This window comes from Palaemon carinicauda, chromosome 8 (genome assembly GCF_036898095.1).
Source record: "Palaemon carinicauda isolate YSFRI2023 chromosome 8, ASM3689809v2, whole genome shotgun sequence".
Taxonomy (NCBI): Eukaryota; Metazoa; Arthropoda; class Malacostraca; order Decapoda; family Palaemonidae; genus Palaemon; species Palaemon carinicauda.
Window position 1 is genome coordinate 138,953,785 of NC_090732.1, and position 15,891 is coordinate 138,969,675.

The window sequence follows — 15,891 nt, forward strand, 5'->3', positions numbered from 1 at the left end:
GTTTTTTTTGAAAGTGTACATTTTTTATTAACAAAATCTTAAATAAAAATATTTCTTTAATACACAACCAAATCTCATTTGTACTTCACATATTCAGACTGTAGCCGAGTGGAGGGGGTAGGTTAAAAATAATAACAGGGGCAATGTTTGCTGTAGCATGAAATTGATTTTGCTTAGTGAAAGACGAAAAAAAATATACAGAATCTGTATTAAACAAAATAAACACAGAATATAGTGGGCAATACTGAATAGGAGAAATAATAATGATAAGAAATAAGGAGGAACAAGGAAGGGAATAAGAGCTAAAAGCAATAAATATACAGTAAACCAAAATGAACAATAAGATATGTGAATAACAGAAATGAAAAGACAAATAAAAATTAAATAAAAAAAGGAGGACATAATGGGATAGACTTTTTAGCCTTTGGCATTAAATAAAATAAGTAGATAAAATATAGTTGGAAATACTGTACTGAATATAAGGGAATAAGGATAATAAAGAATAAGAAATGGAATAAGGAATAAAGCAGGGAATAAGGTTCTATGGATTAAACTTGACTGAAATTAACATAAAAAATATATGAATAACAGGAATAACAAGATAAAGGAAAAGGAAATAAAAAAAAAAGAGGGAAGGATATGAGAAACCTTCAAGTATTTGGGTCAACATTCTTTTCACTTGAAACATGACTTGACAGTAGCCTAGTCTACTGAATGGTGATATAATGGTATGGGGTTTAAAAATTTTCTTCAGTGCTTCCAGTTCAGCAATCAAGGTCAAGTTTATTTTCAACGAATATATTTTTAAAATAGTATGCTGTAAAAAGTTCAAAGGCATATAGTCAAATCAGCGGTTGGGGAATCGGCGGATACAGAGATTTTACTGTATAGCAATTAGCTTCAAATATTAAAAGGCACACTTAAGTTCTGCAACCATTAGAAAAGCAGTCTCCTAATTCTTCCGACCAATGTCTAACTGATAACTTTGGGCAACTGGGTAAATTAGGCTTGTTTCTTGCTAACACAATATTTACCTCACTCAGGAAGTAATTACTAAACAATATGTTACTAATCCCATTACTGTAGTCTGAGCAGTATACTTCAATATTTCATAAACAATTACACTCAATATACAATAAAGGGAAAACTGATTCCTAAATACTCTATAGAAGACAAACTTACCTTCATGAAAATCAAGATGCCTATTCATATCGGATGTACTCAAAAATAGTTTTCGGCAATATGGGCATTCAAAAAAGGTACGGCCAATGTCATCAGTGATAGGAACAAGGGCTTTGTCTCTATCAATTGGTTCTTGTACTATATTCAATCTGCAATAAAGAAAAATGTGAATACAATTGGTTCTTGTACTATATTCAATCTGCAATAAAGAAAAATGTGAATACAATGTAAAAAAATAAAAATGTGATTACATTAATTATAAGTACTAGATCTAAGTAACAAAGGTACATTATAGTGAGCGCTTTAAGTCATCCTTGGAAAATAGTTTTATACAATATAGCGTAATAAGGATGGACAGAATTTCTGTTAATGTGGATTTTAGTCTTTGTTATTACCAAGGTAAGAACTTTTCCTAGATATAATAGTTACTTTTCTTCCATGTATGTAATTAATTGGCTAGGAATAACATACACATTGACGGTAATAATGAAATCAAATATGTTATAGGCAGTAGCTTAAATGGCAACTATACAATACAAAGACAAAAACAATCATATATATTTTCCTGAGAATTGGTTCCAACTGTAATCCATATAATTCTAAATAGCAAAATAAAACTAAATGAGAGAGAGAGAGAGAGAGAGAGAGAGAGAGAGAGAGAGAGAGAGAGAGATTGTTTGTGGGTATGCAACCTCCCAAGCTTTTGTTATGCAAGGTAATACTACAAGGTATAACAGAATTTTTACAATAGCATTAATCAAGTTAGCCTTTGGCGAGTTTTTTTTCAAGGCTAAATAGTTTCTTGTTGATTTTATGACATGGCTATTGCTATTTTCAACTCGGTAACATACAATACAATATTGCATCAACCACTATCACATCAAGACTGGACATATGCAAGTGAATAGAGTCCAAAGAAGTTAAGAGTATTAAAGTTAGTTTAGGTTTTACTTGCAATTGATGAGTAATACTGTATGAGAGGAGAAATTAGGTCTCTTTTTATAGTTCATTTACGGGAAGTAGAGCAACAGACAAACGTGTAAGATTAACAATCTGACAGTCTAAAACTCTTAACAATGCCAGACATAAAATATATATTTTTCAATTATAATTTGATAATTTCATTCGGTTCCTTCATTACTGCTGGATTATAAGACATACTGGATTATCGATGGTGGACCTATACTAGGAAATTATCTACAGACTCCCATTTGTTCAAGGGCCTCATTGCAGTATTAACATAGCTAAAACCAAACATAAGTTGAGAACGATCATGCAAACCTAAAGATCAGAATCAAGAGATTTTTGTATAGCCCTGGAAGTTGTAAAAAGTGCATCACAAGCACCAAGGCCACAGAGACCAAAAATGTAAACTTGGGATCAAATGATTGATAGGCTGATTTGTCAGACCATCCCTTATCCATTCATTACCTTCCAAAATTATTGTACAATACTGTATAAGCATTGATTGATACATAAAAAGTATTTTTAAAAACCTATCACATTTTCTGTGCTTTCTAGATGGACTTACAACTTCGACAATGTAATAACTTTGCAAAAGCAATGCTATAAAATTACTCTAGCATGGACTTTCTTCTTTACATAATCAGAGCACATAAAAGTAAACAACAAATAAAAATGTATATGAGAACATCTGAGAATACTAAAAATTTACCTTGGGGCATAATTTGAAAAGTGAGGAGAATGGTCAAGACCTTCATCCGACTGATCATCAGTTATGACAAGGCGTCTCCCACTCTCTCCATCATCTATTATCTTTGTACGTCGATCAAGTCTAATTTCTCCAGGTTCTAGTTCATCATTACGAAAAGAGTCGATAAAACTTGGATGCCGCCTGCTCCCTCTTGTTGAATCTGAATGGCGAAATTCAAGAAAATTAGAAAAAATTTATGTACTGTAGTAATACATCATTAACCTCCCTGAAATTATAGCAAAACTTGACTTAGAATAATGTACGCTGCTTGCCTACGGGATAGTTAATGAAAGTTTAATACAGGTACAATAGCACAACCATTATAACAATGTATAAAACTACAGTACTAGTAGAGTCAACTCTTGTTATGGCCATGTACAGTATGTCAAAATTGTGGATACAAAATTTTCTAATTTTGTATTTTAACTAAATGAACTTTTTTACCGCAAGTAACTAACCGTTAATTATGCATTACAAAGTTTAAGAATGAAATTAACATCACCACTGAATACTGTACTGTATAATGAGGTGATGAGCAAGCTGCCACTATCAAGTATATGAGCAGATACGAATAATAAGAGTATCGTTTATAACCATTAATATCAATCACTTGTACATATGAATACTGTAGGATCTCTCTCTCTCTCTCTCTCTCCTCTCTCTCTCTCTCTCTCTCTCTCTCTCTCTCTCTCTCTCTCTCTCTCTAAAAATAATATTTATTTCTTTACAATTTGTAAACTTAATACATATAAAATAAATTTATACTTTGCTTAAATCTATGTTCGATGGTTGTCTGGGCTTAAAACATATCCTTTAATTTCGTTAGAAAACAGGTTTGTATTTTAACCGAGCTTCATTTGAGCAGTTTTGTACTTTTCTATTATCAATTTAAAATACATTTTAGCAACAGCAATTACAGTGCTGATCCTTATTTTGGTTTGTCGTCAGCTCATTTCAAGCCGACGATAATAAGAATATGCTTACATATAATCAAGAGTATTGTTGATATAATTTCCTAATTTATACAGCATTATTTGGCGATTTCCAACACTAAATTTCACGTTTGACTTTCGTTCTTTATTAATTATTAGTACTTTGGTAATTTTCAAAACAATGCTGTACAGTATATTAACATTTTTAACATTTTAGCGTTTTCACGTTATAAGAAATTCATGAATACCAAAAACGTGGATAACAAGAGTCGACTGTATTAGGCCTAAAGCATACTGTACACTATGTACAATACTACTGCCACAAATTATACTGCACTTATTTTTTCACTTGTGATATTAAAAAAGGTAGGATACCTTATAAAACAAAGATTAACCTACAGTACATTGTAACCGTTTAATACTAGACCAATGAGCTAATAATCGTAACTCTAAAAACATTCAATAAACATCATGGAATACTAACATTTAAATTGGCATTATTAAGGAACTGCACAAAATTGTTAAAAGCCTAATATTAATTTCTTTAATGAATACCCATGCCTTTATACAGAACTATCAAGACAAATAGGGGAATATAATGCAAAATATTACCTACGGGGAAGTATAAATAAGTACTGAAACTTACTATCAAGAGATGCAGCAATTATCTTCGTGAGATTTGTTGTATATGTTGTAGCACAGGAATTGACGTCAGCTGAAGGATCTTTTGATCCTTCATTTGAAGTTATTGGTGGAGTTTTTGAATCGCCAACTTTCTTCCCATCTTCATGATTAGGAATATTAGCAGTGAGAGTTATCTCTAGGCCATTAGTCTGACCGGATAAACCAGTCATATCTATATTTGAATTTGTGATGAGCTTATTAGCAGTCTCTTTTAAAACATCTTTAAAGCGACTTTCAGGGTATTTAAGAGGGACTGGTGACACTGAAGGTGTAGGTGAATCCTCCTCTAATTTTTTACGACGATCCCGTTTGATCAGGTGCCTCAAGGATCCATCACTGTGAAAGCGTATAACATGATGCCTTAAATTTCTAGGCTCCGAGAAACCTCTTCCACACACTCGACAAAAACATGGTTTGTAGCCAGTATGAACCCTTTCATGCCGGTTGCATGAAAATGCCCTGTCAAATTTCTTTCCACAAAATCTACAAGTGTACATCTTGAAAAGATCTTCTCCACTGCCAGCTTCTTGTAATTCGCCAGCTTCTTGGGATTCTGAAGAGGGTGACACTGGACATGAGTCCTCACTGCCATGGTCCTCCTCTTCCTCTTCATATGTTTCCTTGGAAGCCAAGTTCACTGGTCTATTTTCCTGAGCCTTTTCTCTTAAGGCAGATAAAAGGGCTGCTACAGTGACCGTATTCTCTGCACTATTAGAATCATCACTCATATCACTTCGCACATCTATTTTATCCCTGAAAAGATCAATGAAAACATTCAACAAAACTACAAAAATAACATCAAATGACAATTCTTAAGACATTATACAGCTTATTAATACATAACTATTTAAGATTGATGAATATAAGGAGGCTTAACCATACAACCAAGTTTTAAGTTCTTAAATGCTGCATCTTTAAATTACAGAATTCAACTGCCAGGAAATTTTTTAACTTCAAGTTAAAAATGTGTACATTTCTGATCATATCAGTTTAAGATTCAGGATCATCTGAGGTAGCTATCAGGTAATCACGTAATATACAGTGTACTTAGTTTCAAAACATGATAATAGCACTGTACTAAATTGTGGAGCTTTCCTTTCTAAATGGAAAATATCCAGATAAAAGTACAATGCTTCAAAAATAACTAACTTCATATACTATAAATTGAAGTATTTTAATTTTAAGTCAGTTACAATTTAGTAAAGTCTATAGTATATCTGGATGCAAATACCCTGCTGTCTACTCCAACATAAAAAACTGCTATACATAGGCTACAACATTATTTACCTGCGAGACTGTACTGCCATAGAAAGATGCTCTCTCTGGACATGATGTGAAAACTGAACCCTTGAGTCACAGGAAAAGTTACATTTGCAGCAAACAAAACGTTGTTTGTGTTGTGAAAGATGCGCCTGTAATCTGGATATGGACGGGAATGCAACACTACATAAAAAACACTTGTATAACTCCATTTTATCTCCAGTTTCTTCATTAACACCTAATATTCTGGACACCAACACCTGAAAACATAAAAACAAAGATTAGGATATTTTCTATTTAAAGAGTTAAATTTCATGAATTACAATTATCAAGACATACTTTACACATGTTTTCTCTGTAAATATTTCAACTTGTTTTTTTTACCTCAACTACAGTATTCCATAAAATATATTATGGAATACTTCCTCTTCATGAATTATCATACACTGTATTTGATATATCAATCAGAATATCCTTACTAGTCCCTTCAAAACAATAGCAATACAAATTTTTTTTTTGCAATATTACTGCAATAAATCAAAGTTTTAGTCAAGATTACCTGTTCTGCATGCAGTCGCACACTGTATACCATTGGTGGCCCATCATCACTGCTAACGCGAATTCGTCTAATTGAACCCCCAGATCCATATAATGGAAGAGGGGGTGGGGGATCCAACCCCGTTGAATCTTCAGTGAGATACTGTTCATTTTGAGCAGTATTGAAAAAAGAATTTTCCCTTTCCCTAGCTTCATTAACAAGATTTTCATTTTCGTCTTCTAATGGTCCACGTTCTGACAACACTGAATGATTATGGTGACCAGATGATTGTGAAGGGGGGTCTTCTAAAGATTTCTGGCTCTGTTCAGCTCTACACTCTGTGTCACTACCACTAAGACTCTCTTTGTTCTCTGGAGTTGAAGAAGCTGCTGGCCTCACAAAGTCCTTCAAGATACCTGGTCCTCTACAGCTCAAATCAAGAGGAAGACTTAATTCTTCCTCTGCAATTCTTAATCCATGTTGAGCTGACTCGACCTGCAATAATCAAGATATCAAAGAATAAAAGAAAAGTTCCTTAGCAGAGCTGACTCGACCTGCAATAATCAAGATATCAAAGAATAAAAGAAAAGTTCCTTAGCAAATCTTAGTACAGCACATTGTTTTAATCAAATTTTTATATATTATAATCACTCGAGTACATAAGAAAAACATTACAAACCTGATCATTATGCAAATTTTCACGTACTCTCTTCTTGTCAGGAGATGGGCTTCCTCCTGAACTTAAAGACCGCTTTGGTCCATTACTTGAGCCATTAACTAACTGAAAATGAAGAAAAATTGAGTATTAAAGTTCTAATGCTTCAGTCATAAACAAAATTAAGAATCCAAAATTTGATACCTTTAAAATTTCAGTATTCAAATCCTTATTTTGCAGATGCCTCTAATTCTCATGGTCAGTCAAAACTAGCCACTTTTAAACTGAAAACTAGCTTGAGTGGTACAATTAGAAGGTACAATAGTAGTGAGCAGTGATCAAGAGAGGAAACTGTAAAAAGTGAGAAATTACTTCCCCAAAGTTACTGATTATAATTTCCTAATAGGGAATGAAAATTAGATCTTACCAACAAGAGTCACCATTCTCATATCCCCTCTATTTTCGGTTACAGAATGTTAGGTGTGTTGTTAAAGGTTAATTTAACTTGGATATCTCATTAAGAGAGAATTCTGATGAGGTTAAAACCATGCTGTGGGGAATTCCTTCATCACAGTTCATAGTATACTGTACAGTTTTGTTGTCCATGAAAAATCCTGGATATATGACACCTTAAGTATAAAACCTAGTCAAGGGCAGACAGAAAGGCATTGTATTAATCAAAGATCTACAAAGAAAGTTCCTGCAATGGTGAAAGAAAATACTTCCAATCATATTAAAACCTCCAAATAATCACATCACAACATGAGATGGACAAATGTTGTTATATTCTTCTGCCTCCAAAATTTGATGTTGCCAGTAATGTCTTAATAAAAACTAACACTTCCTGCAAATTATAAGGGGAAAATTAAAGAAAGAAAGAAAATTCTTCACTCCACAGAACTGTCTAATAGTAGCTGATCTTCATAATACTTCAAGATAACAATCAAGAGTTCCACCTCTCATTTGAGAAGACCAATAACCTTATAGGAAGATCATTTATTCATAGGTCTTTCGTGTGGTGAACTTTGTGTCAGAGACTTGCAATCTGTAGGAAACAAGACTACACAGTGCTCGTGGCACAACTTATTTCAGAACTATTGCTCTAATCATCATCATTACATCATTACCCCTATAGCAAACCAAACTATAATCGGAGTTAAAAAAGCAGAATGCTACAAGCTCAAGAGTGCAAAAAAGGAAAGCATCTCATCCACAACTTTTAGCTATATAAGCTTCTGGACTAAACACTCATGACAACTGGGAAATATCCTGACAGCCTCAACTGGGAAAAAGGTAAATTTATGGGCTAAAATTGCTTCAGAAAAAAGGTACCACAATTTAGCTCCAATGACAAAGATCATCACAAGCCATAAAACTGATTACCAGCCACGCTTACAAAACCAATAGTACCAAATATACTTTAACTCTTACCTAGTGCCTGAAGTAAAAGCTGATCAGAATAAAAAGCACATTTTAAGAAAATGCTGCAATTAATGAAATATGCAGTATGTGAGGATAAGGATAGCATGTCATAAATATACATACAGGTAGAAGATAAGTGTATGAAAAAATAAATGCATATAGCAAGACCATGAAAAATGCCTTAATTTGGTTAAATAATAAAACTTGGACATTTAACAGTTCCACCAGTAACACTAAGGAACTATATGCAATATTGAAAGAGAAACTTTTGGTACCATGTCAATGATCTGTGATGAAAAAGTTTCAAAAACCTTACATCGACAAAGTAATGTATGGAAAAGAGAGAGAAGAGAATTTGGAAAATGGTTTAAAAAATGCCTCAACAAGGCCCTCAAGTTTATTTTCTGAAACAATGACCATGAAAGTTTCCTCTCTCCCCACCCTACTTGCAACACACTTGAAATTACCAAAAGACCAAGTACTTGAAGTCTCTACCTAGTGCAACAAATGCATGCTGGATTTTAAAGAACATACAGTACACAGCCATCCCTCCTCATCTGGTCCAATAATCTAGCATGGGTCCTTTGATTTTTTAAATAATCATGAGAGAGAGAGAGAGAGAGAGAGAGAGAGAGAGAGAGAGAGAGAGAGAGAGAGAGAGAGAGAGAGAGAGAGAGATTCCAATCTAATCTGAAACGGGCTACCCTCCGAGTACTTAATTCATTACATCAGTGTGACAAACCTCCACGTACCTTATTTACCATCTCAGTCCAAAGAGGCACATTAAGTTCAAAGTAAAAAATCCACTACAATGCTGATAAAAAATAAAATAGTGCAACCTTTCAGCAATAGGATAACAAGGGTAAGTTTCCTTTTGGTTCCAGATACAATCCTAAATCTAAAAGAATATACAAGACTAGTGTACCCGAGCCATCAAAAATGACGTTTAAATACTAAAATAGATATACGCACATACAGATTCAATCCTTCCCACCTCTTTCCTCCTTTCCTAACTACAGTCTGGCAGTTTTGGCAATCTCTGGGAGATTGGTGTTTCAGAGTGTACCTCTTGGGGTACTCTCTCTCACCAGCATATGACTAATCCTTCTTCATCTTACTCGAGGGATGGTGAGAGACCGAGTAGTCATATGTCTGGCATTGCCGCTGAGTGTCACAGTTAAGTTATATTCATACATATAGCCAGATACATTGCTCTTTATTATATAAGGGAGATTTTCAGCAACAAAGAACATTACAACACTGCTGTATACTAAACATGAATTCAAGAAGCAAAAAAGCTTAGTGTTACTACCAAAGTGGCAGTGTTATAAATCATTTGAAAAAAAAGGAAAGGTTAGGTTTCAGGAAAATTTTCAAAAGATAAAGACAATTCAATAAGTCAACAACTAAAAGTCTAAGAAAAAAGTATACAACTTAAAATACTGTAAGCAGGTACCCTGTACTGTAGTCGATGTTCAGTAGGCTTCTTCTAGCTATCTAACAAAAAGGTTATGCACAAAGTAAGAGGATATGATTTTTTTTAATACCTACACCAAATGTATCCAAAATCAATTTGAATATATCACAAATTTTAAGTAATTTATATTTTTCCTAAGAGTACTTACCTCGAACTACTTTCTTAGGAGGAGATCCCAGATCGTCCTAAGAAAGTAGTTCAAGGTAAGTACTCCGTGTTTGAATAACTAATGTTTTAAATAATGCCTATGGTCAAAATTACTGTATATTACTGTAGGTACAGAATAAGTTCTTAATATGATTTTCTTTGGTAGATGAGTGTATGAAAACAATTGTATTACCATACAATAGTGAAATTATGGTGTAATAACTTACCTTGGTAATGTTAAAACTTATTCAATGACACGCTATGAAAAACAATCTACAAAGATACTACTACTAATACATTCATACATCTAACAAACACGCTGAGTATTGCTTAAGTATTACCTTAAATGTCCCTAAAATAGAAACCCAGCCAAGTCCACTTTAATTAAGAACATTTAATTAGGTGCCCACCCCACACCCCCCCAAAAAAAAAAAAATAAAAAAAAAGACAACACTAGGATTGTAGCTAGTGTAAACAACCTTGGGTAATTTTCTGACAAGATTAAATTAGATCACTGATACCCCCAATGGAACTTAATTCTAGTACTGTACAAAGATTACTGTATAGTCAGCCATGAAAGTCACTCACTTTGTCGCCATTACTGTTGTTGGTAGGCAACACAAGTAAGAAATCTCTAGCATCAAATTCATGGCCAAGTTTAAAGTACTGTAGATATTTTAAAACCTAAGGAGTTTAGAGCCACATTTTCACCCTTTGCTGTCTTTACAAACGAGGCAAAAAATAAGAGACATGCTGACAGAACAAAAAGACAAGCACTCTTCTTTTATGTACATGCATGGTGATTTACTGTAATTTTCTGCAAAATAAAAAATAAACCATATAGGAGAAGTTGCAATGACAGTCTCATTGATGGTCACAAACACACACACACAAACATCAACTTAACTTTATTCACACCATGCATAATTGGCAATCTTTGCACTGAATAAATTTTTAAACAAAATTCTTCTAACCCCGTAAGAGGATTTGTGCTGACACATTATGTGTAACAGATACAGAACCAACAGCTAGTCGGTCAGATAGACTTTCTTCCTTAATAAATACTGTACCCTTATCAAGTTTGAAATACCTTCAACTGTATGAAGTTGGGGTGAAAATATTAGTAAGATATGGATAGATGAATGCGACATTCACATCTATGCAGGATTGTCTCCACCATACAGTTGGCTTCATGGGTTCTAAAACACATCACAAGCTTAAATGCAGCTGAACCTCCATAATGTAATAAGGTTCTAACAGGGAAGGAGGTTACTCCCATATCTACAAATCTATAGTAGTATTTCATATTTTACTACATAGTATATATTATACATGCAATAATACTGTTGCCTAATTAACATACTTCATCATTTGACAAACAGGCTTTGTTCACACATTCACTTTTTCAACAATTTGTCTCACAGGCAGCATTAGCTCCTACTGGTTGTTTGCTAAATATACAATACAACATTGCAGTTGCCAGATGCCACCTTAGCATCTTCTTAAGTGTATCGGAATTCACGTAGACAACAGTACCAGATTTCATTGAAATCACAACTGTGTAGGAGTTACAATGATAATAAATCTCTTTATGCACATCTATATATGACGGTCTAACTTTTCTCCAAGTTAGACCAAAACCCTCTCAGCTAATTAGGAGTTTTCATGACTAAGGTAGACATGACAGAAACATGAACAAATACTGTAGGTGGAAAAACTATAGCCACCACAACTCTATTGTCAAGGGACCAATAAAATAACATAATACCGAAATGTCAATTTCAATCCAATTAACATAATGGAGGAATTTGAACATTAAACTTTACCTGGCAATGGACAATGATGTGTGCATTGAAGGATCGTTTTGACCTAAAGGGATCGTGGCAGACAGGACACGTGTAGGGAAACTCAAGAGAAGCTGGGTTTTTTGCTTTGCTTCCATCTTCACTTGCTTTTTCTCTTTCTTTCGAAGAGTCTTGTAAACAAGATATTTTCTTCAAGTTGGCACTGGATGTCACAGTTGTAAGTAAAGTTATGGCACTATTAGAAAAAGAAGAGCTTGATACAGAGTCACTCGTTCTACTTTTGGCACTTTTAATGTTGTTATATGAAGAGGTATTCAATGTAACACTTAATGGCGTGGTTAAATTCCTATGTACAGGTCCAACTAAATTTCCTTGGGAAACCGATGATGATGATGAGGGTAAAGAGATCATGACACTGTCACTTGATATTCCTCTTGTACCTCCAACCCTGGGTAAACTAGCAGCAGGAGGGGCAGAGGACATGACTCCTTCCACAGGAAGGCTGACTGGTGCAAAACTCATGATTTTCTTTGCTCCAGAAGAAGTGATTGGTACATTGACCACCTGACCATTTACAGGAACTCTTACATCCTTAGAACCATTAAATTCTTCAGTACAGTCTTCACTCATCTTTTCAACCTTGGTTTCAGTTTCACGAACTCCTCCCTCTAGCTGTTCATCTGCAAAAGACAAAAATTATTAGAAAGAAATATTCTACATCAACAAATCACAGATCACAATTTCAAAAAGAAAAAGGTTCATAATCATTTCGTTCAAACAAATAAAAACAAGCATATATATAATATATATATACACACACACACACACTATATATATATATATATATATATATATATAGCATATATATATATATATATATACACATATATATACATATATATATATATATATATGTATGTATATATATATATACTATATATATATATATATATATATATATATATATATATATAATATATATATATATACACACATAAACTAATACTAAGGAGAAGCTAAGTAACTTTAACAATTGCTAGGACAAATTCTAAAACAAACTATCCTTTATTGATGCCAAACTCTCTGATATTTCTCCAAACATAAATATTTGATAAAATGATTTAGACTATAATAAAATCAAAATTTTTTAAAAGGTAAAACAATATAATTTACAAAATTAAAACAGCGTAATTTTCAAAATCGAAAAGCCAGTGAAATGAATGTTATCTGAAAGGATTTCACCACTGGAGTATTTATGCAACACAAACTGGGCAACATAGGGGCAGACTAAAGTCTTCAAAAAGGTGTCAAGGGACAAACAAAAATATTGATAAATAATTATGCCTGATACGACTTATGCCCGAAGGCCAGAAGGGAAAACGTACATTTCCTGTCGTCTAATACAAAATTGGCTAATGCTTAAAAATGCCTTCGGAAAAGAAACGAATATTATAAAATGAAACGGAAATTGAAAAGGAGCCTACACCTTCAGGAAACAGCTGTGCTCCATATAAACAGCTGTGTTCCATTAAAATTGAATTTTGTTACATACCAATAACATTTTATTCTCTACGCTAACACAAAATATCACATGATTTAAGGATTATGTTTGGAACGATCTTACATCAGCTTTATATACTTATGAACAAGAAAAATATTCCCCAACACATTTCATATTCGAAAAAAGGGATTATAAGAATTTTTCACCTGATAATTTCACATGAACAACGTGTAGGTGATGAACACTGTCAACCGCTCTAGTTCATTTGTTTCACTTTTTAACCATAAAATATCTAATTTATTTCTTTCCTGTTTTTCCATAATACTTATAATGTCTTTTCAAATGGTAGAATAAAGATAATTTTACTACCCTACATCATTCGCTCCATTATTTAAAAAAATATATATATTTGGTTTAACTTGAAATCTTTATAACTGCTTTTTATACCATATGGTGGCATATTTTCACAGCAGTTTCTAACCTAAATAAATTCATCTCATGTTTATAAAAAAAAATCCCTTCTCAGATCACAATTTTTCACATCTATTCTAATTTAATTTAAAGTACAATAAAGTCTCAAAGTACACACCACTTATTCAATTAATGCCACTTTTCATGTTAATCTTAATTAGTATTAGTATCATTTTAGCCGCAGTAGTAATGTGCATGTTGAGGTCAGGTCACATTCCCTTACAATATTGAGTCATCAATGACGGTTATTACAATTTCCCTTTTATGAGGTACAAAACAACTAACTGCAACCATTACATACTGGTCGAATGACAACGCTTCCGTACTGGAATGATTTAAAAAAAATATACATGATCACCCATAACTACACGTGCGTTTTCTTTCCTTCTGTGCGTGGGGAAGGCCGGTTGCGTGACTTGGCCAACCGGATTTATTGCAGCCCACAAGGCTAATGCTGGGTTACATTTAACTAGCTGTAACAAAACACTGTAATAAAGTTCGATTTCAGGAACTATGGATGGATAACCTACAATACACGACTGTTACTATTTTAATCGCATATCTCATTGTGTCAATCATAGTCATTCTTTTCCTACATAGGCCTAATTATAGTCTTTAGCAATCGTTCTACTATCGCCACTATCAAATATTATGAATTCATTCGTCTGTTTACCTGCAAAGACACTTCAGCCACGCTTTCCTCATACCAAGACACCAAGGGCCATGCAATAAGCGTGGCTGTAAGAGCATTAAACTACTTCAGACGCTTAAAATTTCAGACTTAGTTTTAAGATATTTCTCCAAAATAGTATATTTTCACCAAATACTCCAACGAAAAGCACTGAACAACTAAGCTTAATAACATTCACACATATTAAACATCGATTATTTCGTCATTATAATTCATACAAAATCACCCTGCTAGTTAGGATAAATTCAAATGATCTGACTAAAAATAAATTTTATTAATAACATTGAAAATTTACTTAAATGTATTTTACTTCAGGTTGATGCGACATACTACTCTTGGTAAACCAATAATCTGGTACTCAACAACCGGAAAAAAATTCAACTCTCTCTCTCTCTCTCTCTCTCTCTCTCTCTCTCTCTCTCTCTAAATATGAACGGGTAAGCAACTGTACATTATCAGGTGAGTGAACATAATTTTCGCATTTAGAGAGAGAGAGAGAGAGAGAGAGAGAGAGAGAGAGAGAGAGAGCGTGTGTTTAAATGTTCAGAAGTCTGAAAAATCGAATGCCTCTGAAAAGTGGAACAATGCCAATGACTTCAGAGTGTATCCCGCCCACGAGCTCCCGAGAAGTAAACGGGGGCTTTGGGATCGAATAATTGAAAGCCTATTATAATTAAAACACCCGCAAATAAAGACTAACGGTAAAGGTGAACCAACGCTAAGAACATATAAAGTCTACTCGAGTGAGTGATGTGAAATTTTGAGAACGTTGAAGAAGTTAGACAGGTAACCGAGTCGGGGGGGGGGGGGGGGGCGAGAAATCACGGGAGTAAGATGGAAAAGAAGAGGGAGAAGTAATGCAGTTGAAGATCGAGTGACGTCAGGATAAAGCAAAGGCGCCGCCCTTAGGTTTGCCGGTTAAGGAACGCAGGTGATACTAAATTCTTGATAAATTCTTCAATCGTGCAATAAAAGTAACAAGCAACATACATATATGCATGCAAACGCGCGCGCACACACGAGACCGGAATTAAAAGGATAAGCGTGGGATGGAGAGCATTTGGTAAACAAAATATTATGAAAAGCAAATTGGCACTTTCTTTTAAAAATAAAATTATCTAATCAGATGGTCCTACCAGTAGCCTATTGACTTATGCATAAGAAACTTGGAGCCTAACTAAAGCCTTAAAACACAAGCTAGTTACAACTCAAAGGGCTTTCGAAGGAATAATAATGGGAAAAACACTAAGACAGAAAAAGAGCAACATAGATACGAAAGCAAACTAAAGTAGACATTCTAACAACATTTAATTAAAAAAGAAATGGACATGGGCAGGACATATGAGAATGACAGACAATAGATTAGCATTAAGAATAACAGAAGGGGTAACTAGAGATTGTAAAGGAAGCGG

General features: G+C 33.8%; 1 protein-coding gene across 2 annotated transcripts in view; it reads right to left on the reverse strand.

The window, feature by feature from the left end:
- Positions 1-15,891, reverse strand: part of LOC137645977 (sal-like protein 1) — a 64,557-nt gene that overhangs the window by 11,271 nt on the left and 37,395 nt on the right. For both annotated transcript variants that reach the window (XM_068379079.1, XM_068379080.1), the window contains exons 2-8: positions 11,838-12,496; positions 6,990-7,091; positions 6,332-6,805; positions 5,800-6,032; positions 4,475-5,265; positions 2,858-3,056; positions 1,183-1,331 (exon numbers count right to left, since the gene is read on the reverse strand). In XM_068379079.1, coding sequence (XP_068235180.1) covers positions 1,183-1,331; positions 2,858-3,056; positions 4,475-5,265; positions 5,800-6,032; positions 6,332-6,805; positions 6,990-7,091; positions 11,838-12,496 — 2,607 coding nt within the window. The remainder of the gene's footprint in view (positions 1-1,182; positions 1,332-2,857; positions 3,057-4,474; positions 5,266-5,799; positions 6,033-6,331; positions 6,806-6,989; positions 7,092-11,837; positions 12,497-15,891) is intronic.